We start from the raw sequence: 26,775 nt of genomic DNA, 5'->3' as shown, positions 1-26,775 counted from the left end.
TTTATTTACTTCAGCCTCCTAAAACGTTCAGTCTATCTCTAACTGCTCTGGTTTTGTCATCAAGTTTTGTAATCATGTACTGTAAGCAGACAAAAGCGATGATACGCCATTAAAATGTCCGAGCGTCCTCCCCATCGTCTTGCAATTGTTCAGTTTAGAACAAACCAAAGTGCCCAGCCTAGTACCGTGAATGTTGCTCATCACTGCTGCTGGATGATTCTAGAATGATTCAATGGATTTGGTTATGACAAATCAACAACTTCCCCATCAATAAGCCCTTGTCTGATACCATCTAGGTAGAAAGTTTTCTCAGCCATGATCAGACTGCCTGCTTCATACTGTATATGAAATGCTGGCCTCTCAGGAACTCCTTTAATGGCTCAAATAAGTGAAAATGGCTTGGAGCAAGGCCAAGACTATACAGGAGATGTGACAATAACACCAAGCCGACTTCCTGTAATGTTCCTAGTGCGTGTACAGTTCCCACAGACAAATGCATTTCTTCCACAAATTGTCAACGATCAGGCATTCCACTCATTGAATGTGAGTTGGAAAAACATAAATGGATTCTGAGCCTTTAACAGTAAAATAAAATAGAAATAATATCATTAGCAGTGGTAGCTCAGAGGGCTAAGGCACTGAGTTACTGATCAGAAGATTGGCAGTTCGATGCCCAGCTCCACCAGGTTGCCACCATTGTTGAGCCCTTAAAGGGAGGCCCTTCACCCTATCTGCTTCAGGGCCACTGTACAGTATCATGGTTGACCCTGCGCTCTGACCCTGGTTATGCTGGAATATGCAAAGAAAGTATTTCACTGTAATGTACAGTATATGTGACATGACATGCCTTCCATCATAACAAAAAATGCTAATAATCTAAAGTAGAAAATAATGTTTAATAGAGAAACAGCAATTTCAAAACAATTTCAACAAAGACTCACAGAATTAAACAGCTGTGTGGTCATTGGAAAAGCACTTGTTAGTGAGGCTAATAAAATAGGTCGCAATTTGCTAAACCGCACAAAGATTGTATTTTAGAGCAATGGAGAAGGTTATGTGGTCTGATGAGTCTAGAATTACCCAATTCCATAATGCATAGCACCAATTTTACAGGACACCGGAGCCAATGTTACTTCAGTTCAAGTCAGGTCTATGTACTGGACGACCAGGTTATCACATCAATGTATTATCTTCTTTACTGATGACAAAGGCATATTCCAGGACTCAGATTGTGAAAGAGCGGTCCTGGGAGCATAAGGGAATAATTTTCACATATGAATTGGAAAACCACGATGTGTGTAATCATAGAATCCTAACCTAAACCCCACTGAAAGTGCTTGGGAAGTTCTGGAGAAGACATTATGGAGTAGTTTGATTCTTGTGTCATTAATACAAGATTTCAGCCAAAAATGAACTCAACTCTGGATGAAAATACAGAAAATACAAGTTGAATATGGTTGTTGAAACAATACTATGGTGACTGTGGGCCGCAATCAAAGCTAAAGGCAATCCAAGAAATATTAGCATGCACATATTTTTGACTGGTAAGTATTTCTAAAAAAATATATATACACACACATATATATATATATTTTTTTTAAATACAGTAAATACTTACTAGTCAAAAATATGTGCACACTAATATTTCTACAGTATATATATTTGTCTATATACAGTGCCAGTCAAAAGTTTGTAAACACTTTCTTATTCTTATTAACACCAAAGACATTGCACTTATGTCAGACAAATCTGGAATTACAGTATGTAGTCAGTGAAAACTTTTTAAATAACCCAGAATATGCTTTATATTTTTAATTCCTCACAGTAGCCACCTTTTGCTTTGATGACAGCTGTGCACACACTTGTCATTCTCTCAGTCAGCCTCATGAGGTAGTCACCTGAAATGGTTTTCCAACAATCTGGAAAAAGTTCCTAGAGGTATTAAGTATTCGTTGGCTGCTTTAACTTCACTCTCCAGTCCAACTCATCCCAAACCATCTCAACTGGATTTAGATTGAGTGATTGTGGAGGCCAGGTCATCTAATGCAGCAGTCTCTCTCTTTCTTGGGAATTTAGCTCTTACATAACCTAGAGATGTATTTGGGGTCGTTGCCCCGGTGGAAAACAGATGAAGATCTCACTAAGTGCAAAAACAGATAGAATAGCATGTCACTGCTAGATACTAGGGTAGACATGCTGGTTGAGTGTGCTCTCAGTTTTTGACCAGTCACCAACAGTGTCACCAGCAAAGCACGCCCACACCATCACACCATCTACTTCATGCTTTACAGTGGGAACCACACATTCAGGAACTGTTTGTTCACCCTCTCTATGGCTAAAAAAACATGGTGGTTAGAAACCAAAAATCTCAAATTTGGACTTATCAGACCAAAGGACAGTTTTCCATTGAGCTAATGTCCATTCCTTGTGTTTCTTGGCACAAGTCTCTTGTTGTTGTTCATCTAAAGTAATGGTTTCTTAGCTGCAATTCAAGTACAATAGCCTGACTCATGCTGTCTCCTCTAAACGAAATATGTCTGCTGCTTAAACTTCGAGAAGCATTTATATAGCTAAATATACCTACTTTGGACAATCTAAAATATAGACCATATTCTGGGTTGTTTAACACTTTTTATATTACAGTACATAGTTTTTACTATGCATTTCAAGGGCACTGGTGGATCAGTTGTAGGTGTTCCGTCTGCCATGCAAAAGGCACAGGTTCAATTCCCAGCCATTGCCCAAACCCCAGCTACTGAATACAGTGCTGGTCCCAAGCCCAGATAAAATAGGAGGGTTGCATCAGGAAGGCCATCCGGCGTAAAACCTGTGCCAAGCTTGTATGTGCAGACCCGATGGTCCGCTGTGGCAACCCCTTGCTGGGATCATGCGAAAGAACAACGTTTACTATTTAATCATGTGTTATTTTACAGTTTTGAGGTCTGTAGTGTTAATGCACAATGTTAACAATAATAAAAATAAAGAAAAAACACTGAATGAGAAGATGTATCCAAACTGATATTTTCGGTACTGATTGGTATTTGAATCTTATTATTTGTGACATTTGGTTTATTTTATTGTCAGCAGCTTGTTTACAATATGGCTGAATAACACTTTGACCAGTTGTTTAGTGTACTTAATAAATGTCCTGCATTGCAACTAAAGTACTGCAGGATTTACTGTGCCAGTTTCTTCTTAAAAGCTGACCAGCAAGAAGAGCTGAACACCACCACCCATTCACATACACACAAACATCTGAAAATATCTGCAGGAGACACAACTAATGGCATCCTAAAATAATGTACTAGTACTGCAGGGCAGTCTGGGGCATGTATTAATAACCCTGTCATCTTTTGTCCATTTTGTTTTTATTTTCAAAAAAGACTAGGCATTCTGACCATTAGGCAACAATGATGGATACATGCCTGTCTGCAGGACATACAGATATAATATCAGTAACTGTGGGATTTAATTAGCATCTGTGTAATACTGCAATTAGGGATGATAATACAATAAATAACTTCATGTCCCATTTTTTGCAGGTTTTTAGAACAAGACAACTAATTAGTACTTAGGATAAAAATGCACCTAAACTAGAAGAAGAAATACAGAATACAAAAAAGCAACATCCTGGTGTAACTTGCATTTAAAATACATGTCATGTCTGAATCGGAAATCCATCTTTAGAGTTTTAGCTTATTTAATCTTGTGCTCAGTGCACTTATACAAATTGTGGTGTGAATTAAAAAATATAATGCAAATTTACTTTCATGAATTTATTTCCAGAACATGGAACTGAAGGAAAATACTTCTCAGTGGCCTTTTTTTTGACTACTTTTCTAATGTTCTCTTGTTATTTACCAAATTGTTATTTTAATTATACCTCTCAACACTACCCCTGCTGTCAGCGCGTCGTGGACAAAAGGCCATGAATGTCCTCTTTTTGATAAGTAAGTGCAGATGATGCACTTGACAGAGGAAGGAAGTAGACAACGTACTGTCGAGCTTGTTGACTGTTGCTTTATGTGATGTTTTAATTATGTACCTCTGTAAGATCCAGCTGACCCAAACAAGGCCTGACAAACGTGTCAGCACAAGAGCCATGTCTTTGGAGAATGAGTGTCTATCATGCAGCACTGTGGCACAGATTCAGGATAGTGATTGGCAAGCAGAGTTTAAACTAAATTTGTTACGTCTTATGAGCAGAGACTATTTTAACAAAAAAAAGAAATAGAAATGATGGGCAGATAGCTTTTCAAGGGTTCCTAAATTGAACTGTCAATCATCTTACTCCTCTTTATTAACTTCAGTTTGTGTATAATGATAGAATGATAGTAAATTCTTTGCTTAAAAATTAATAGTCTACAAAATGTCGAACCCTAAAAAGTTTCTTCCTCTCTAAGTTTTAAAAATATGTGTATACCATTGTGTGCCTGTATGTCTACACTAATCAGTCTAAGGTTCTAAGGTCTGGTCCTTTGTAGGCTGTGGTGTCTGGCAATAGGACATGAGTGCCAGATCCTTTGAGTGCTGTGGATTGTGGATTGGGGCCTCCGTGGCTTGCTTTGCTCAATCGGATTAAGGTCTGGGGAGTTTGGAGGCTGGATCAACAACCTTAATTTTTTGTGGGCTCTGACCAGATGGGCTGGCCTTTGGTTCCAACAGGCATCGATGAGCCTTGGGTGCCCATAATCCTGTTACCAGTATAATGGTATATCATTTATGATCAGTGTTATTTACAGTAATTCACCTGGGGGACGTTTTAATGTTATGGATGACACAATACACAACACCAATACACATGATGTGCATACACTGCTAATATATTCCATGTAAGTGCTGTAGACAATATACATTCATTTGCAATAGTCATTATGACTGTAAAGCCCCCCTACCATGGAGCTGTGAGTGACGGTCTGTCCATCGTCTCTGTAGTGCGTTTCACTGTAATTACTGCTAAAGAGACCCCTGCAACAGAGCACAAAGAGCAAACAAACATGAAAGGTGGAAAAGTAGATTAATTTTCATTTTTTAATTATTTATTTATTTATTTTTCTATATTTATTAAATTTTTATAAAACTATAATTTTTTTAAAAACTAAAAAAATTTTAGTTTGTAAAATTATTTTCCAAACCTTTTTTAAAAAGGTGTGATAGCGCAAATATTTACTCCTGTTGCTGTAAAACCCTGAAATTAGCTCTGGTGCGAAGATTAGCATCCCATGATTAGTTGAATGTAGTCCATCTGTGTGCAATTAAAATGTCACATGATCTCATTGCCAACACACCTGTTTCTGAAAGACCCTAGATTAAGTTAGAGAACATGTACCTAACCGAACATCATGGAGATCAAGGAGCTATCAAAACACAAACTGAGTTCTGGTAAGCACAATTAAACCCATTATTAAAAAAAAAAAAATCACAGCTCTGTCACCCACCAAAGAGCTTGTTAAAGGGTAAGAAAGACACTATGGGCTGTTTTGTCTAGATTTGTGACAAAGTGTGATATAATAAGTATTCAGGCACTCAAGTTCTTCTTCATTTGTTACGGTTAATGAGTTGGCAGGAATAGTCAAAAGGTTAAAGTAATCAGTGTAATCAGTGATATAAATATAAGCCCACGTACTGTGTATGTCCGTCTGTCGTTGTGTACAGCAGACCTCTCTGTTTAATTTGCTAATACAAAGAAATAAAATTGTGTAAGGTTAAGTATCCTACGCCTTGTTTACACTAATGTGTACTTCTTTCATCATCAGGAAAAATACACTCCCTGTTCGCTAATTGGAGAGTGAATCACAGATGAGAAATCGAAAAAGTAAATTTGGGTAAAGATTATTTTCTGTCTTAAAATGACTCCAGCGTGTTAAAATATTAAGTTACCCAGTAAAATATTCAGTTTAGCTTATTAATTAATATCTGTTGGTGCAGGCTTGTTTATATTGAGCAAGTAGCTCATTTTAAAGTAGATTATTAAATTACTGATTACAATTAAGTCACTGATTATAAACATCTTTCAACATTTTGATTTCACTTATGGTGCAGATATTTACTGTAGGTACTGCGAAAGTTTCAATAAATTCTGTTTAGCAGTCGATTTAGGATACACAGTATGCTGTCAATAGGCTATAATCTGGCATAAAACTACTCATAACTTCCCTTTTACTCAACATTAAGATTTCATTTTTGGCACAGGTTTAACTTCGGACAACTAACGAAGGATTGGCAAAAGTTTTGTGTGATGCTGTGACAAATTTTGGCTGGACAGACATACAGACAGGGAGACAGACGTACATACAGACAGAAAATTCTGTAACAGAGACTGGTCAGGTCCTCTAATGTATGCAAGTAAGGAAATGATTGAAAGAGCGACAAAACCATCCTGCTACCTTCAAGTGGCTGCTAGCTTCTTCCTCACCTTCCTTATCTTTTAGTCTACTGTAGGAATATGCCATAAAAAGACTTACATCTACTCGTCATGTACTGTATAATCTTTGCAATCAGTAGCAACATTTTTTTTAATGAAACCCAGCACAATTATATTATAGCATATTTATTTATAACAATTGGGAGATGTCTAGGAGATTTATAATTGACCTTTACATGTACACAGATTTTATTTAACACTATTTCTAAATATCTTAGTTTTTGCTTATGCAAAAATATTTTTGCTCATATTATACAAGCATAAAGTCAAAAAAGATTATGTGTATAAATGTAAATTAGATATACTATATGCCCTGGAAGTATATACAGTAATAAAATCACAGGTGCCCAAATTCCAGTTTTCATCACTGTGTATTCCCTGTTGTATGTATTTCTTTTTCAGCTAACGCAAGATAAAAAAACATTTTTGCCAGTCACAAAATTTAGTAGACGAAATTCATTCTTTTCAATTTATCAACTTAGATATGCTGCACTTTGCTGGTAATTTTTCAACTGAACTATAACGTTTTTATGTTATTTTGTGACATTTATTTTAACAACTAATATTCTAACACATCTGGTGTCCTGGACTACAGGATATTAGTTCGAACACATTTTGCAATGTATCTCTAATAGCTGGCTGCTTGTGGTAAGAATTTCCCAGTGATAGGATTTAAGCACTAATCAACATAAACAGGACAAGGACACAATTTTGTGAGTTCTGCCAAAAAATCTTCAGTGTGCTGTTTTCCGGGGCTTTTTTCACTGCATATAAGTAAAAACTGCAGCCAAATTGCAATAAAATTAAAAGTCAATAAATAACATTGTCTTAATTAACAATTTGGACTGATCAAGATTTGGCACTGTACCTTGAATATTAACTCTTCAGTCGATTTGTTATGGATATAAAAAGAACGATTTATAACACTCAAAGTTAAGGTAAGACTGTATTAGATATTTTAGGTTTTATGACAATATGTACCGATAAAAGATGATATTAAAATGCAAATCATTATTTTCAATATTGTGCAGACTCCCCTTGTGCCTGCCTTGGCAGCTCTGCCCCTTGGGTTTGACCCCACAAGACCGGAGTGTCTGGCACCATGATTTTAACAGCGGATCCTTTTAGCGCTATAGGCGTGGGGCCCAGACTGTCTCAAGGCGTGGGATACAAAGTTACTGGTATACAATTGATAATGATAATCAATGTTAAGGCATTAATGTTATGGCTGACCGATGTTAGTTAAACCTTGGATTGTGAGCATAATTCATTCTGTAAGCATGCTTGTATATCAAAACACTCATATTAAATTTCCTCATAAGAAATAATGGAAACGCAGGTGATTTGTACCACTGTCCAAGATATTCATATACGAAATATAAAGTAGAATAAAACAAATTAACCTGCACTTTCCCTTTGAAAAGAATCCCAATAGAGCAGAGTTTCTGTTAGTGTGTATGTGGGTGCACGCGTGTGTGTATGTACGTGTTGTGTAAAGCTAAAGTAAGACGAGATAAGGGAGGGGGCTACTGTGTAGGATTTCTCCCTCCTTCCCTCCTCTTACACAGTAGCCCCCTACCTCCTCTTAAATAAGAAGCTCACGTGCACTGAGACTGAGCATACGAATAACCCATAATCCCGCCGCGCGCGAGATTACCATTGGCTCGGTCGTGCTCACGTGGCGCTCGGCAGACAAAGCGCATCCGTACTAGTTTATATTAAACTTGCTATCTCGCTTGTTTATTACGTTTAGGTCAAGTTCACTAACCAAATTACTCACAATCCAAGGTTCCACTATAGTTCCAATTTCTACATTCAGTGACTTCACTATACCCTACGTAAAACAACGTTTTAAATGTAACACTGGTCAAATGGTTGTAATTTTTATGGAGTGACCAATAAACAATAAAATCAATAATATAATAGACAAAGATTAGGAGAAAAAACATACTGTAAGAGTGTGCAAAAATGAGATTCAACACCTTAGCTACAAGTAGGTACACCTCACATCTACTGTAAATCATTTTAATTCTAATTTTCACCAAATTTTTTACTACTGTAAACTAAAAAACCATAACTGTCAACCAAACACTGCGCTAAAAATATCTGCGAATCAACCCAATAGCATTTTATGTCATAAATTGTCTAACAAGACAGCTTAATAATGTTAATGAGCTGCATATGTCATGTGATCATATATCATTATAGTTATTAATTTTGTTAATAATAACTAACAAAAATACAACATTGATTAGAATTGATTCTAATTTGAATTATTTTCTAATGGTATTAAACCATGGCCACTAACAAATAGGCATAAAATTTTCCCATAATATCTAGCAATTAAAACCAAAACACTTGAAAACCGTTACTACTACAGAGATCAGAACTTCTTCACTGTATCAGTTAACAAAGCATTACAACATTTAATTACATTCAGTCAAACTAATTAAAAAGCAAACTGATAATCAAAAATGTTAAACAGTGCTTTAGTGCCACATTCTCGCTGCTGGTGTTGTTGCACCTCTGCCCTGAGCTTAATTACTCTCGATTGCATTATCAAGTAACTAAACTGTTTTGCAGTAAAATGAAAGTAGAGCACCACACACACACACGCACACACACACACACACACACACACACACACACAAGCACAAATAGAGACAATCCCAGTAGGGCCACCTGCTAATACCGTTGAGGTGATTACATTAAGATTTCATCACATTCATCAGCATTATCAAACATAAAACTCTTCTACATATTCTCTAATACTAAGCACACTACCGCTATTTCTAATGCACACACTGCACCATCTTTTGTCCTATATACAAACTTTATGTCCAAAATTGTCCTATATAAACATAAATAATTAAAATCTTGTACTGTAGATCTTGGCCTATATACTATATGGCGTGTGCTGTAAACAGTTGCATCATGAATTTCAAATTTTTTGTTGTAGTTGCAGACACAAGGAGTTTGCAAAATTGCACATTTTTTTGTTTTTCTTCAAATAAGTTTCAGTGATGTAACTACAGACATAGACAGCTCATTAGCTCGGGCACATGGGACAAGCAGATTTCATATCTGGGCTTGCCTGGTAGACTACGTAGGTTCGACAATCATTACTCCATTCCTTTTTTAAATTTTGCTAAACAAATGCTTTGATTTGGTAAGCAGCTTTGTTTAAACATAACACCCTGTACATTGTAACTATAGTGAGTGCTACAGTATTTTCTCCAAATCCCTTCACTGGCTACCCTGAATACACGGGCTCAGGCATCCGACTGATTACTTTTAATTAGCATGCACAGATAACAGGTGAGCGTTTCATAATCAGGAACAGGTTAGGGGTTGCTGGAGTATTTTTTTTTACTTGTTATCTTTTCCATAGTTTAAGCAAACATTGTTACAGTGTAAATTTTTTTGCAACAAGGACTGCAGTTTACAGACATACAAAATTCAGGGTGCACTCCGGCTTCTGTCCTACCTTAACTGGGATAGGCTCCAGGCCCTCCATAACCTTACAAAGGATAGGATGTACTGTACAGATGTTGGATGGTTGAATAGCTTGGTAGTTTTGTATATTAAAATGTAATAAACTTTAATAAATAGTGACCCTAAAATGAATAAATAAGACACAAACCAAATAAATCAGAGCAGTAAATGTGTGAAACTACAAAATTATTAAAGTATTCTTAAAATTCCCACGAATGAACTGGTGGCTCAGCTGGAACCAGTCAGTACATTTACATGATGTGTGTTAATCTGACTAAAACAGAATTTTAAAATACTTGTAAATACTATGTTGTTCTGACTAAAATCAAACTTTTCAAAATCTGACTAAGATAATGTGGTGTGAGTCAAGCTACTCTTTACTCAGGTACCTCAATCGGACACAGAAATCAGCCTAGGCCCAGACGCATGATCGACAGGTCAAGTAAGTGGTGTTGCCTGCCTTGGGAAAACATTACATCCACAAGGAATAGCACATATCTCATTTGTCTAAAAAGCAAGTGTACAGCATGTACAAAATGTACAGGGCTTCAAAATTGGCCATGTCCACCATGCTACCAGTTTACCGCTAGCTAATTCATCATCAATTGTTTTGGACTGTGATGTAATAGGTCGACCGGGAAACCATTGCTAACAATCTGAAATAGGCAATATTGCCCCTCATCGTAGTGAAGTTGGACATACTTGTTGTATAATGGAACAAGGACAATTAAATTTTACTTTCTCTACTTAACTGTGCATGTAAATGTTCAGAGTGAATAACGGAGGCAAGGACAAGGAGTTTTAAGTTGCCAGTTGGACAAGAAAATAGAGTTATCATTTTTCCACCCCTAAAGTGTCATTTGGTATTCAATTCAGGATCTGTGTTAACATTTATATATGTATATTAAAAATAAATAAATAAATCTTTTTGCACTGAAACATTCATTATGTCCTGACAGTAGGAATGTATTTCTATAATGACAAAAAACATAGCTTGACATATTCTATTATTTATCTCCAGGCAAACCATAATTAATTAAACACATAGAACTATAGACATGTCAACATGTAATTGCGTTCTTATAGCCAAGCCATATTTTGATCTATCCTTTGGAGGACACTGGCTCATTTCTCCTGAATAAGTGAACATCTCCGTCTGTGATCATTCAAATGGTGGAAGGAATGATCTTCAGTTTCATTTCATTAGGCTTCAGTAATGACATCTCAAGCGGTCTGATTTCCGTTCTCCTCCATTAGCTGGGGCCGGTGAAAGAAAAGCGAGTGTTGTTTTGGGACCCCTACAAGAACACTTCTTGAAAGTGTCTGCTGTGACTCCCAAATCTGAACTTCTAAAATGATATAGCTTGTCTCAACATGAACACAAAGTGAGGTGGAAATACAAAAAAAAAAAAAATCCTTTTATTTTTTTTTTTAAGTAGAGGCAATGTTTAAATACTGGAGTCACAGAAATGCAGAACTGGGCCTCGAACCATCAACCTTCCGATCAGTTACTCAGAGCCCTAAAGGCAGTCAAAAGAAATTCTAAGAGTGTGCGACTTTTGTAAAATATGCACAGTATATAAATGTCAATATTATATTATATGGTATGATAGGAATGTGATAGGAATGTAAATCCAATTGGTACGACTTTATCTGCTGGATGTCATATCAGTGTAGCTGATGGATGTCATAAAGTATCAAGGAAAATTAGAGAGACGTTACTGAACCTTGAAAATAAACATTTTAAATAACAAAATATTAGCAAAGGTCTTTCTGGATCAGTAATTTTTGCTGACATCTTGGGCGAATTGATAGAATCACAGAATATCGATTCATGGACAGTATAGTGCTCATGAATCAGAGAGCAATAAAGCCAGCGGGAATAGACAGATGGTCTCTGCTCAAACAGCTTTGGAGTGTGAAGAATAATTATGACTGCATAAACTTACTGTGCCTGTATGTGTGTGTGTGTGTGTGTGTGTGTGTGTAAATTAAATTAAATAATGCTTTCACTGAGGCTGAGTGAGTTGTATACACAGCAGCCTCTATTTCTGTTATCACAATGCAAGTGCAAAAATAAATTATATCACCACACAGCTATACTATATGTAGGCCTGGGAAATAGATGTCACATCACACTGCATTATTGTGACTGGAGAAATAATAGAGATGTGGAAAAATGCGTTGACATCCATATAATATATTCAAACAACAATTCCAATTAAATTAATATAAAATATCAATTAAAGTGCTTAAAAAGTCTATATATAGACCAAATCTAAAGACTTAATATGCAGTACATCTGACACTTTCCTTTACATTTTTTATTTCTAGATTTCCCCAAATCTACCTGAGTTTGTCCAAATTACCACCAATTTTCAGGGCACTGCCCCATGAAGAGACAGGATCTTCACAAACTGCTGCTTTTTCACCATTGGGAGCGAAATAAGACACTGAGAAGTAAGGGCTCACTATCCGTACTTTGCCTACATGAGCTCATAGACACCTTAGTCTCAATGTGACTGTGTGACAATGACACAACAGATGCTTTAGCTAGTGTCATTCTGTTTTGCATGATATTTCTCCATAGTTCACATATCTACGACATTGTACTCCACAAGAGAATGCACTTGAGGTTCAGCCAAACAACTGTTCTTGATGCATCATGGAAAGAAGTGGACTATGGGAAATGGAGAGGCATGATATATAGGGAAAAATAAAGTCCAGCGTGAAAAGTAGAAAAAGAGAATCATTTGAGCACCGCATCAATACTGTACCACCTGAAGCCTCAGCATGCGATGGTTTCAATACAAAATGAAAGTAGAACACTATCCTTTCAAAAAATGTCATGTCAATGTTAGATAGGAAAGATTGTAGTGTTGCAGTGTGTGTGCAGATGCAATTATTGAGAGGCTATGCTTTGTGATTGACAAGTACATGATGGCTATGTACACGGTGGATGTTGCAGACTTTTGTGAGCTCCTAATCTACATTGAGTCAGGCTATGCCATCCCCACAAGAGGTACAATTGCTAGCCGCACTGAAAACTGACATGTCAGAAGAAAGACGGACTGAAATAATACAGTAGTTACTCTAAGCTATAAGGACTGACTGTTGGGTTGCTGCTGCGAGTAACTGCTGAGAGTCAGTTACATGCTACAACATCAACAAAGGCTGGCAGCTAAAATCATCCAACCTGCTAACTTTGACCAGAGAAGAAAGACACACGTCAGAAAATCCAGCTGAAAAGTTGAACCAGGATGTTTAGACAAGGGGTCCATATGGTGGAGTGACAGCCTGTGTCCATGACAACGCAACCAATATCGTGGCAGCCAACATTCCCACTCGTGCAAACGGGCATTCTGTTCCACGCTTTGCAAACACTTTACATTTGGCCATTAATGATGGATATATGTGCAGTAAGACATTACTGCAGCTGGGAAGCTGATGATGCACTCCAGTCATAGCACTACTGGTACCAAGGGCCTGGAGTCTCCTGGAGAAGCAGGAAAATGAAGCTACCAGCCTATAGCCCTAAACAGGCATGCAAAATGAGAAGAAACTCGGTCTGCAAGGTGTCTTAAATTGGCACCATGTTATCTGGTCGATCAGTGACCAATTGCCAAGACGCCATAATTTTGGACCTGAGTGAGCTTATGGATGATATGGTGCCAGCTTCGAAAGCACTTGAGTATGTCACTACTATTTTGTTTGCTGGAAAATAGGTATCAGAGAGTGACTGAAGTCTACAGTCGGTGCCCGGCTGGATGAACAAATACAGGTCATTAGGTCACCTGCACCCGTTGCTTTTTTACATTTCAGACTTGTCAGCCCAAATTATTAATTTAAGTGCAGTGTACATTTTTGTGGAAACTTGTCTCTGCTGCCTGTTGTCAGTCACTGGACTTGATGTCATCGCCTGCACTGATTGCATTTATGTTGGACCCTCGCCACCAGCACCTTGGATTTCTTCCTTCAGAAAAGAGATGACTTGCCAAGGCTTATCTGGCAGAACTTGCAGCGTTTGTGCCATTTGGTGATTGGCCAACACTTCCTGAGCAAACATAAAGACAGATGAATACTGATATCTGAGAAGGGATACGGTACGTCTTTTCCAGGGGACAGCACCAGTATGCTATGGTACTAACCACTGGGAACCTATCCTTCTTAAGTTAATCAAACAGTGTTTGATTAGTTAGTGAGGGAAAAACTCTGCAATAAACTCACTCCTTTGGATGCTATCCTTAATGAAAGCTGCCACTAAACGTTTTCAGAGGATGACCAAGCGGATTTTCTGTGGCTGGAATTACAGTGAAGAGCTTCTGTTTTTAAATAAAATTCAGTAAATCTTAAATATGCTGTGGTAAGATTGAGTATTTTTTGAGCCCACGACTCAACTGACCACATGATGATGCTCATTTTCTTAAACAATAGCTACTGTAGTGGGATTTATATTGGTGTATACTGTATTTGTGTAGAGCCTCAGTACATTTATGCTTTATAAGAAAATATAATTTATATATAACACTTTAGGTTGGAAAAATGGTTTGTTTTAGGCTGCCTAGTTAGCCCTGACATGCTATGTCTGTGCAATATTGAACATCATATTTTATTTAGTGAGGGTGTTATCAGGAATGGTATTAAGTACGGTAGCAAGAAGAAAAGGCAGTCACTTTCAGTTTCGTTTTTTAAAGCAGCCGGTGCAAAAGGGAATCATAAATTAAGGCTATGTGAGGTTTAATGTCTATTAATTCATTATTTACATGTCTTATATAAATTGATTGATTTGATTGCTTTTATGCAAAAATATGACTATAGTGTTGGAAATTGGTAATATTGGTAATATTTTTAGGTGGCTGGAACAGATTATCTGCATTTACATTATTTCCTATGGGAAATTTCACTTCGCAATATGAATTTTTGTCTTAAGAACTCGCCTCTGGAACGGATTAAATTCATATGCGTAGTTACTAGGGATGCACCGAAATTTCGGCCGCCGAAAATTTTCGGCCGAAATAGCATTATCGGTTTCGGCCGAAACGTAAGAAAGCGCTGAAAATAAAAGCCGAAATTGTCGCCACGCCTCTCCCATCCTCCCGTCTTGTTCGCGCTGTCATTACGCATCAAACATGGAGTATGTCGGCGGTTTGGAAGCACTTCAAAGTTTCAGATGAGGACAGCAAAGTTGCAATAATTTTAATTAATTTGTAGTTTTTTTAATACAAACAAAAAGAAAATAATTTAAACATGTTTTTTAATGAAGCCATTTTCGGTTTCGGTATCAGTTTTCGGCCAAGTGCATCCAAAAATTTCGGTTTCGTTTTCGGCCCAGAATTTATATTTCGGTGCATCCCTAGTAGTTACCACTGTACAACCAATTACAATATGCCGCATCATCGAACCATTGCACAGGGAATCATATCGTGTGATGTCACTAGCAGGCATGGGACCCTGAGCACAACTGGTACCTACACTGCTAATTGATGGCTGACCCATGGGACCGTGCATTATAACATGACATTTACAAGTCTAGTTTTTGCCATTAGTCTGTTTTCCCTTAGACATTCATTTATTCTGTTGTATTTAGCATTTTTGCAAAACAGCCTATATGTTTTAGTTACTATAATAAAATAAATATTGCAGTTCCACAAAAATGTCCTGTACATGCTTTTTGTGCAATTTTTAATACAAGAATGAAATATGAAAAATAGGTAAATTATTTACTTTTAGTTGGTTAAGAAAGACGAGTGTGTGAGTGTGTTTGGGTAATGACTAAAATTGGAGAAATGTAAAAATTGATCCAGTCTGCATCCTCTTGCATAACTAAATCACAGTCTTCATGGGTGGTTATCAGTAAACGTCTGGACACCACAACATCGAAAATTCTTTCCCTGTCTAGACTTTCTCTGTCTCTAAAGGACACGGCTGCAGCAAATGTGCAAAGACGAGAAAAATGTTTAGATGATCAACATTCAGAACAGCTGAACAGGTTCATTTTGTTATAAATCTGTGCACATCACTTGAATAGGCTGCCGGGACTTCAGCAGAAAAAAAGCTGTGTTTTTGTTATTTCATTTTGATATGGAGGTTGGATCCAGGATGAATTTGTCCTTGAAGTTGTTCTCTCTCTCTCTGTCTGACTTATATACATACACACACACACACACACACACACACACTCACGCACAGCAACATTCATAGTCACACCTGCAAAGCATAAAGTCTGTTGTTCTGTAAATGGCCACTGCATTTAATAACATTTTAACTCAAGATTTAGTTATAAGTTTACTTACTTAAAACTTTTATTCCATAAATAATGCATGTTGTTGTTAGGCTTTTGGCAGCTTCAAGCGAGGATTCGACACAGCGGTCCATCCGTGCCACATAGAACTTGGCACAGGTTTTACCCCAAGTGCCCTTCCCGTTTGGGACCTGCACTGCATCCAGTGGCTGGGCTTTGGGCATTGGATGGGAATCGAATGCAGGCCTTCCCCATGGCAGGAAAGAAACCAGCCACCTATGGCCATGCCATAAATAATGTATCACAATTTAAAAAATATATTGTGAACAATGCTGTTCACAGTAGCAACAAATACAGTACAAATCTTTTTTTTTTTTAAGGACCATATAGTCTGGGTATACTGTATAATCAGGGAGCTGCATACATAAGACAATTTGTAAGATTACAATTTTATATCAGGTACACAGGAAGCTTCTTCTTAAACTCCTAAATGTAAAATATTCCCAAATTGAAATAGTAGCTAGGAAAACAAACAGGCTCAACTAACTGTTTAACTCAGCTATAGCCGCAGGCTTTGGCTTTTCTAGATAAAGTACGTCTGTTAAGCATTAGTGTTGTCTCTATAAAATTTAATGAGTCAGTGGGAGATGGGTTTGGCTGTAAAATGTCCTCAACCTTAAAACATTGCCTACTCTACTCTGGCGGATATGTGCTGCACTCAGCCGTATACCGGGTTTGTTCAAGGCTACACATGCAAGACTGCTAACTGAAGACACACTGGAAAAATGTCAGCTTTGTCTGGAGGTACAGCTTGGATATGAGTCAAGATAAATGCATACAGTCAGACAGACAGAGAGAGAGAGAGAGAGCGTAAAATGGAAAGAAAATGTCCAGAATACGATCATTAAGAAACATTTTTGCAAACTAACACTTTCTACCCCTACACTGGCCGAAGAGTGGAAATTATTTATCAAGTCCTTGATGAATGTCTCTCTCTCTCGCTCTCTTTCTGTCAGACACATAAAACCCTTCATGACTAGACATTAAGTTATTTAAACAACTTCCCTTTGAAACTCTCTTACTTTCTCTCTCTTTCCATCTCTCTCACTCTCTCTCTCACACACACATTAATCTCATTAGTTCTAGCTTCTCCCTTCTGTCTGATTTACATATACTTTACCCCTGAAAACACACACACACATAAATCTCCCAGATTTACAGCTTGCTCCAAAATCCTAATTCTATTTCCATATGCTTCCATAATTCCAGCTGATTTGAATACAGCATTACCCAGTCCGAGTGTGTGTGTGTGTGTGTGTGTGGGGGGGGGGGGTGAAATCCTCAGAGGTGAGGAAGTATTTTTCTATGTTTCTATGTTTCCACTATCTAAATCCAGGGCACGCTGTTTATGTGTGTGTGTGTGTGTGTGTGTGTGTGTGTGTGTGTGTGTGTGTGTGTGTGTGTGTGTATGTGTATAATACCGTTAACAAATCTCAAGTAAATCTGCGAAGGAATCTCAGCCGGTTGTTCTTTCACACATTTTGAGCACAATCACCACTTACCCACATACAACCACACTCAATTAACACCAATTAACACCAAACAACAACAACAACAACAACTACGAACACAGATGCCAAGATGGAGGCAATGCAACAGAAACTGTAGTCTAAAAACGAGGATTTTTACACTAGAACACCTGGCTTAACATGCACAACAGTGAGTCAAAAACAAAACTTTAAAGTGCTATGTAATGAACTACCAGTAGGAATATGTCAACCTTAAACAAAACCTTTTACCCAAGTTTAGCTCTTGCCAAGCAGAGTGTCTGTGGCAGAAAAAAGGTCAAAACCCCATTATGATATCAACGCTCTGAAGAAAAACACTCTGAGTGGCGATGAGAAAACAATTCTGAGTAAGGCACCAGTGAATGCATGTTTGTGAGTGCTATGAAACGATGTAAATAATGTATGCTTTCAAATATTTGCTTTTTGACTGGTTTGACTTCACACTACTGGGGTATCAAAAAGTTTCAAGACACGGATCTGGTCGTTTTTACCGCATGTCCGCCTTTAGACGGCTTAAAACGTGACAGTAGAATCCGCCGTTTATGGTCTGGCCCCTAGGGACGCATTATCGATACATAATGCTGCAAATATCGAAAAAGACGATAAGCATGCATTCGGTCGAGCTGTTTTCGGTCATGGAGTTGATGGGCTCTTCCACTGTGAAGACTGTTGCTTTGTCTCAGGGTCGTGCCCATACACCCAAGTTCACCACCGGTAATGCCCCTAATTTTTAAGGGCGGGTCAACTACAGTACGACACAGAGTTCTTGGCAGACTTCAACGCGATGTTCCTTCTGCTTCTTGGCCAGCAGTTTGGGGAGAAAATTGGCATTGCACGTTCAAATCACGTGTGAGGATTGCCTGGGCTGTTCAGTATGACACACTGACAATGGCGGCAATGTTGTGGATTGCTCCCCAACAACCATTATGCACAAGTTGCAGAATTGTTTCGACATATTTGGGGGTTGAGCCTACTGATCTCTTTTTTGTTCCAGTGATGTTCTTCCACTCTCTGCACGCAAAATTGATGTAAACTTGCACCAAATCATGTCAAACATTTCACGTTCAGCCTTCATTCTAACTTGCTCTTCATGATGAAATAGCATACAGTACTGTACATAATTACACACATGGTCAGAATAGTCCCAGTTATACAGTTCCCAATGTACACAGGATTATGTCTTTTGGCACACTGACTTATGACAGTTGGTGCTCCCTGTGACTGTGAATAAATCTGTTAACAAGTACGTATTAAGATCACATGAGCAAAAAGAACACGGAACCACATCAAAAAGAATAACATGCCCAGGTTTAATCAAAACAGGATAAAAACAAGCCTAAAACAGCCAAAAAAAATAAAATCACACCATGAATGTAATATCCATAGAGGTATTTACTGTAGCTAGCATAATAAGGTATAAAAATTTAACTTTTTTTTACTATTTATAATAAAAAATAACTCAAGTATGATCATACAATCATTGAACATGGGTTCAAACTGTTGGCACAATAATACAGTATTTTCTGTATTATTTTTTTCTTTCAAAGAGACCATGTTCAAGCACATGATCAGTTACGATGGACCTTATATGAAATCTTATTTGTAATTCCTTTCTTTGCATTTTTTTCTCTTCATTCTCTTCTTCTTACTGTGATCTGTCTTGCTCATTCTATCCCTTCTACAGTACACATTATTTCTTCTCTGCTCTTTTCACTCTCTCTTATAACTCTTTCTCTGCCTCCTTTTACTGTTACCACTTTTTTTCTCACCAATCTTTTTTAGGCCTTTTCATTCTCTGTTCTGATTTACCCCAATCAAATATGACTAATTTTTTTTTTTTTAGCTGAGAATATTAAATGTCAGCAGCAAACAGGTTTTTGCTTAAAAGATCCTGACATTTAGCCATTGTGCTTCACAAGCTCCATGATATCACAAATCCTTCACTATGGATTAGTGGGTTTCAGGTGCTGTTCCTTGTATGCACTTCACTTTTTCCACTAAACATGCTGACAATGTGCGTCAGTGGCACTTCTGGGGTGTATGGTGTCTTAAATACATACTGTTTAACTCGTCATTATGCACAACTAACTAACTTTTCTTTTATATTTTGTGTATTGGTCACACTTAAATTAGTGAGATCATCAAAAAAAATGAATACTATGCAAATATTAAATATAAATATAAAATTAAATACAAATGCAGTTTTTTAATGATTTATTAGGTAAAAAAAAACTGCACCCCCCCCCCCCCCCAAACAAAAAAACTGCTCACTTGCCACACCTAGGTCTGATTACTGTCAGAACTGCCGAATCAAAAAATTACTTACATAGAACATGTCTGACAAAGTGAAGCATGCTAAAAAAGCAACATGATATAAAGAAAGTCAAGAACAGATGAGAAACAAAGTAATTGACAGAAATCAGTTTTGAAAGACTTATCAAGCCTTTCTAAGGCTTTGGGACTCCAGCAAACCACGGTGAGATCCATTATCCACAAATGTGGTGAACCTACCCAGGAGTGGCAAAATTCTTCCACAGCGATATAAAAGACTCATTGCTAGTTATTGCAATCGCTTTATTGCAGTTGTTGCCGCCAAGTGTGGAACAATTAGTTATCAGGTTTACAGGGTACTTATTACTGTACTTATTCACTTACGGCTATGTAGGTTTGGACAGATTTCTTTCCCTTAATAAATGAAATCATCATTTAAAAAAACTTCTTTTTGTATTTACTTGGGTTATCCTTGCGTGATATTAAAATCAGTCAATTGACACTTAATTGACGCTTAATTGACAGCGAGTATACCACCTCTATTTGGTAACTTGGCCTATTTTATTACATGCATAATATTACACTCATGAAGAAACAACACCGCTGCATAACTTCATCTCTTATCTCTTCTCTCAATTTTTTCATTACAGTGCACCTTATGGCATTGAACCTTCTTCATCCAATTTATGTTTTGGCAAGCATCAGTACATTAACCCTCCTCCGAATCAAGGCCAAACCCATTCACCTTGGCGGTGTGCAGATTGGTTTTAGATCATTCTTAACCATATCACACAAACAAGAAAAAAACATGTCAGTGAATTTATATAGTACATCATATATATTCTATATTCTATATATAGTATCACTAGAAGTTTTCCAGAGCGGAGACCTGAAATGACGTCCTGCTAGCTGCCTACTCCCAATCTTGTACTTGTGAGTGAGGGACCTTCCCCACGCTCACAAACTAGAATCAGTTAGCACATTTCGACATGGCATGATGTTGACATGACATGCAAACGAGCAATAGAAAACTGTTTGCAGATATGCCACCACCACTCACACCCATATGTGTTATAAAACCATATCTAAGTCCACCTCTGATATGCATGACCAAAATGATTTTGGTGTCATGTGACTACAACACATGGATTTAATTTAGGAAAAAAAAACACATTTTGTGCAGCTTTTGTTTGTGCAACTTTAAATCTCTGTCAATTATACATTAATTAAAAATCTTTCCTTAAGGAAACTAAAATAATCTCTTCAATTACTTAAGTGGAAATTTAGAAATTGTGTCTAATGTTTTTTTTCCATATAATAATTTTCATTCTTTTTTTGCTTGTTTGTTTGCTTATTTTATTTTTCGCTACATCCTTGTAATTATGAACTTGGCAATATGTGTGTTCATGTGTGAATATTCAGTTAATTACAGTATAAGTACTGCTCTAGACCTCACTGCATTGCTGCTTAATTCATTCTGCCACATTTCTGCCACCCAAAGAAGCCAATTGATGACAACAATAATTATATTTTGAAACAAAGCGCCAGGTTGCACAATTAAACAAGCTAATGATGTGTAGAAACAGAAGGGCAACATCGTTAAATAGCTTTAATTTTTTCAGCTCTAAGCCTAATCCCTACTGTATTTGTTAATATATAAGAAGTGCTGAAAATGGCTCCTCAAGCTGCCCAGTATTTTTTGTGCCAATTTTCTGCGCGCACACACGCACACACACACACACACACATAATTGGAAAACATAAAGCAACATCCTTTGTGGGTACATTAGTAATAAAAATGGATATAAATAAATAAATAAATACATACATACAAACATACATAACAAGCAGAGTGCAGGAGCCTGTTTTAAAAAAAATAATCATTTTTAACAGTACACACAAAAGTAAACTATCTATCTGATGTGGTTGCTTAAATCCAGGCTTCAGGTTTGTTTAATATGTTTTTAGTTTTTCTGTCCTCCTTTATTTGAATTTATCCTTTTATATTCTATTTCGGAGTGGGCAGTTGGGCAGATGTGTAACTTGTGGGACAGAAACTGAACAAAATCTGGTGGACCACTAAACAGATACATATACTAAAACTGTCATTTTGTTACATACATAATATATACATACATACCACAAGAAATGTTCAAGTCAAACTGGGACTTGTGATGAAATTTCTTGTGAATGAAGGCGTAAAGCTGATCGACTTTTAAAAAATTTCGGTCACGGTACAGTGATGAGACTCTTAAGTGCAATACAAAGATCTACTACACTATATACTGTAGCCAGTAGTATGGCCACCTGACCATAACATCTATTTGTGGTTCTTCCCCAACCTGTTGCCAAAAAATTGGAAGTGTACAATTGTATAGAATAACTTTATATGCTGGAACATTATAATGTTCTTTCACTGGACTTAAAGAGTTCCACAAGATGATACCCCATGCATAAATCAAGCTCCAATAAGACATGATTTGCCAAGGCTGGTGTGAAAAAAATTGAGTGGCCTGAACAGAGCCCTGACCTCAACCTGCTGAATGAATGGGAAAGCGATTGCACACCCGGCCTCCTCGCTCAACATCAGTGCATGACCTCACTAATTCTCTTGTGGCTGAATAAGCAAAATCCCCACAGCAGCACTCTACAATCAGGTTTAAAGCCTTTTCAGAAAAGTGGAGGTTACTGTAACCGCAACAGGGAACTAAATCTGAAATGTTCAAAAAAAAAAAAAAAAAGATTCTTTTGTTTTATAATTTAAATAGAAGTATGCCAACAGTAAGTCTATTTAGGATTACTAAGTGAATGATAATTAAGATGTTTGGACACCTTCAGACACCTCAAATTTTTTGGCTGATCAAATGCGTTTGGACTGAGAAAAAAAAATGTGGATCTGCTATACCTTCACAAAGGCATTAGATATGCAAATCAATACTAAACTACATTTTGATTGCTTTTGAATTATTAAATCAACCGATCAAATCAACATTTATTTATATAGCACTTTACAGCGACCTAAGTTGCACTTTGGTTCAACTTAGGTCGCACACAGCACTAAAAATGACCATAAAATGGCAATAAAAATAGAAATAAAAACACAGTTATAAATAAATAAATGAAAAATATAATAATAATTTATTGTTATATATTTAAAAATATAATTATAGTTAATTAGTTTAAGACTTGTTTATGGAAGAAGTGCATTTTTTCATCTGGCCCATTTGTTCCCCCCCCCAAAAAAACAAGTTTTAGACAAACACTAACTATGACAAAATTCTTAATTCTGGGAATCTGGACAAGCAGGATGTGTTGACAGACAATGAGGTTGATTAAGTTAGATAACTTACAGAGAATCTATTTAATAAAAAAAGGTTTTCTCTGTACATTGGTCAGAACTCATTTTTTCAATGAGATCTTTACCTTTCATACACTGGAAAACCCGAAACCAGTCACAGTATCATGAAAACCAGAAATTTATTAAAATAAAGTACTTCTATATTTGACTGAAGTTAAACCTGCACCATTAAAGAAATTAAATTGTTGAATAGAGGTAAAGTTATGAGCAGTTACGTACCAGAATAAAAACTACAAGTTTAGAATTTAATTAAATCAAAATGTTAAATATTTTTACAGCTGAAATAACAGCATTAAAGAAGTATAAATGAATTTTAGCATGCTTGAGTCATTTTTAAGACAAGGCTTAATCTTTATTTGATGTACTTTTTAGATTTCTCATTTGTGATTACCAAACAGGAAGTGTATTTGAAGACAGGCAGACATGCATATGTACTTCAATCTGAAATAATAATATTACTAATTACATTAAAACTGATTAGCTTACTTTAAGCTTTAACCTTTTACCTATTTCTACCTATTACAAACTACACACTAAAATAAAATAAAAAAAATCTGCTTATGTTAATGCTGACATTATACCACACTGTATATTGTCAATTTAAAGACTGAGTAGGTGATTGATGTTACTGAGTCTGTCCTGCGTTAAGAAGATTCAGATTCATTTATGCAACAACTGACTGAATAATTATAACTTTATAAAGTTTTGCCAAAGTTATGTTGGTTAGCTAGTTAATAGTTTAACAAGTAACCATTTTTTTCTCTCTCGTGAATGATTGGTATAAACTAGAATGTACTAAAAAGGGGGCAACTTTGAGACTTTTAAATCATGTTTAAAATGTGATTAATTAAAGGAGAAATAAGACATTGTTTAAACAACAATATACAAAAACAAGACAAAATTAAATAAATAAATATTCCCTAAAACCAGACTTCTTTGTCAATTTTTTACTGATTTATGCAAACAACATAAAAACAAGATTTTGCATGGTTATTTTGTCAATTTCCACAAATTTTCTATTAGCTTAATACAGTAGAATTACTAGCTTGGTTTGCTATTAGCTATTGTCTAAACTAACAGAGTGTAACACAGGTTTTCGATTGGACAGTTATAATACAAAAAATAAATAGAGCAAGGAATACAAAAAAAAAACAAACGCATCAGGATATTTTTTTTATTTATTACTTTATCACACTTGAATACACTTTGGATAAGTTTGTCCAAGGCACCTACATACAACATACTTGACTCTTTCTGTGGACACACAAACATCTCACTTATTGTGATATACTGTAGCTTCCTCTGAAAAATTTCCGCAGCTCTATTCCATTGTTTGTCCTCTCAAACTCTCTCTCTTTCACACACTCACACACACAAAAATCCCCTCATCCTCTTCATCAATAAGCTTTTCCTATGTTTTTACTATTATCAGGTTTGCCTCTTGATAAAGAGGGTACTCACTTCCTGGTTTGGCTGTTGACCTTCAGTGATGAGGTCATAAGGGTCAAAGCCTATGTGGGAACAGGAAGTGAGTCTGTGAGAGCATTTTAAAGTCTCAGCTTACAGAGGAAAAACTATAACATGACATCTTTGCAAAAAAACTTGTCACTTTTTTTTTTTGTTTGTTTGTTTTTTGACAATTCGCCCAAACAAATATGCATAATCATTCATATTTTCCACTGTACTTTATATGAGCAAGTATTTTGACCTATGATGCAATCTAGAAAATTAAGTAGAGATATTTTGTACATTTACAATTCAATATAACACAAAGAAAAAGAATTTAACAGGATTTAGAGTTAGAGCCCCATATGAATGTATATTTATATACCTATATACCTGTTAGACCTATGATATCATGTGTAGTCATTAGTCGTTCAGATATATGCATATCATTTTACAAGTTGCCTGAATTGTCCATCTACCATCCCTGTACTTTATAACTAATTCATTGTATGTTTAGTCCAATACCCACTTAAAACTTTAGGCTGGTCCCAGAGTCACAAAAGCATAAAAGCTATTACTCAGCAAGCAATTTAAAGTTAAAACGAGTTGTATATCATAAAGCACGGTAGCCTTTATTGCTTTTTTTTATGACAGTGTCACCTTATTAACAGTTCAAGATTTGCCAGTGAAGAAAGAAAATGAAGTCACTATTGAAATGTAGAACAGACTTACAGTTAGTCTATAAATAGGCCATTTGGGAGAAATAATCACTAAAGGAGTAGTGCCAATAACAGTGATTTACCCAATGTGCACTGAGGCACATTAGGGATATAATGTGGACATAAATAATTCAGGTTCATAAAGTTGTTATGGATACAATGCATCACTCTTACCTTATTACCAGTATCCTCCAATACAAATAATAAAAATAAAAAAAAACATTCTAAACCCAATCCTGCATTCTTAGTCTTTAGGGGAATATGTTTAAGCCACAACTTCATTACTTTCCAAAGGCTTTAAACAAAAAGACCCTTCATGAGCTTTTCCAAAAAAAAAATTTCTGAAGGTTTTTGGAACATATCCGAATAGGATACATGCTATAGGACAAACACTTGTTGCAAACCTATTGCTTACCACTGAGCTAACTGTGTGCAGCAGGGTGGTGTGTGGCATGGTAGTGGTTGGCACTGTGCCCTTGCATTTTCAGGGTCGAAGGTTTTGAGTTTGCATGTTTACCCTATTCACTGGGTCTTGTGCCCCGAGTCTCCTGGGAAATGCTCCATGCCCCCCGCAACCCTGTACAGGGTAAGGGGTATAGTGAATGATTGAGAAAGTGAGTAAACTGATTGAAAAAGAAAGATAAACTCTATACGAATTATATAACAATGCATTTATTTTATTATTATTATTATTATTATTATTATTATTATTATTGTTGTTGTTGTTGTCTAAATTATTTTAATTATATGATTGTCAATTTGGTGTCTAATGCTCCATTATATTATCTAATATCTTATATTTAGAAACCCTTCCTTTTATTATTTCGATGCATTGTGATCTGACTATACAGATATTCTTTATATGAGCCTAATAGTGTACATAGCTACAAATGAAGATGTTTTGTCATGTTTTAAAAAGTTTAAAAAGGCAGTTCAGTGATAAACAGATGCTTAACCATAAGCTGTTTAATTATGCTTGCAGTGAACGCTGCATCAATTGCATATCATTAGAAAAGGCAAATAAATAATTGCCTAATCTAAATACATGTAATTACTTAATCGATACAAATCTGGTTTTATATAATCAAATTTAATATACTGTATGAGGTATACAACACAATGAGCTGTTCTAGGAGAACAATGAAGTTGTAACTACTGCGAACTCAATTATTTCCCTGTAAGTGCATTTTTTGTTAAAATATGTTTGTATAGTATACAGTATACAGTGTATGACATCCAGCAGTAACATTGTGT

General features: G+C 36.3%; 1 protein-coding gene across 1 annotated transcript in view; it reads right to left on the bottom strand.

The window, feature by feature from the left end:
* adam12b (ADAM metallopeptidase domain 12b) overlaps window positions 1-26,775 on the bottom strand; it is a 133,714-nt gene that overhangs the window by 69,233 nt on the left and 37,706 nt on the right. Inside the window, exon 4 of the mRNA XM_053510115.1 lies at window positions 4,896-4,968. Within this exon, the coding sequence (XP_053366090.1) occupies window positions 4,896-4,968 (73 nt within the window). The remainder of the gene's footprint in view (window positions 1-4,895; window positions 4,969-26,775) is intronic.

Source organism: Clarias gariepinus, chromosome 13, assembly GCF_024256425.1.
Source record: "Clarias gariepinus isolate MV-2021 ecotype Netherlands chromosome 13, CGAR_prim_01v2, whole genome shotgun sequence".
In the NCBI taxonomy this organism is placed as follows: Eukaryota; Metazoa; Chordata; class Actinopteri; order Siluriformes; family Clariidae; genus Clarias; species Clarias gariepinus.
This window is presented reverse-complemented; position numbering and strand designations above follow the sequence as displayed.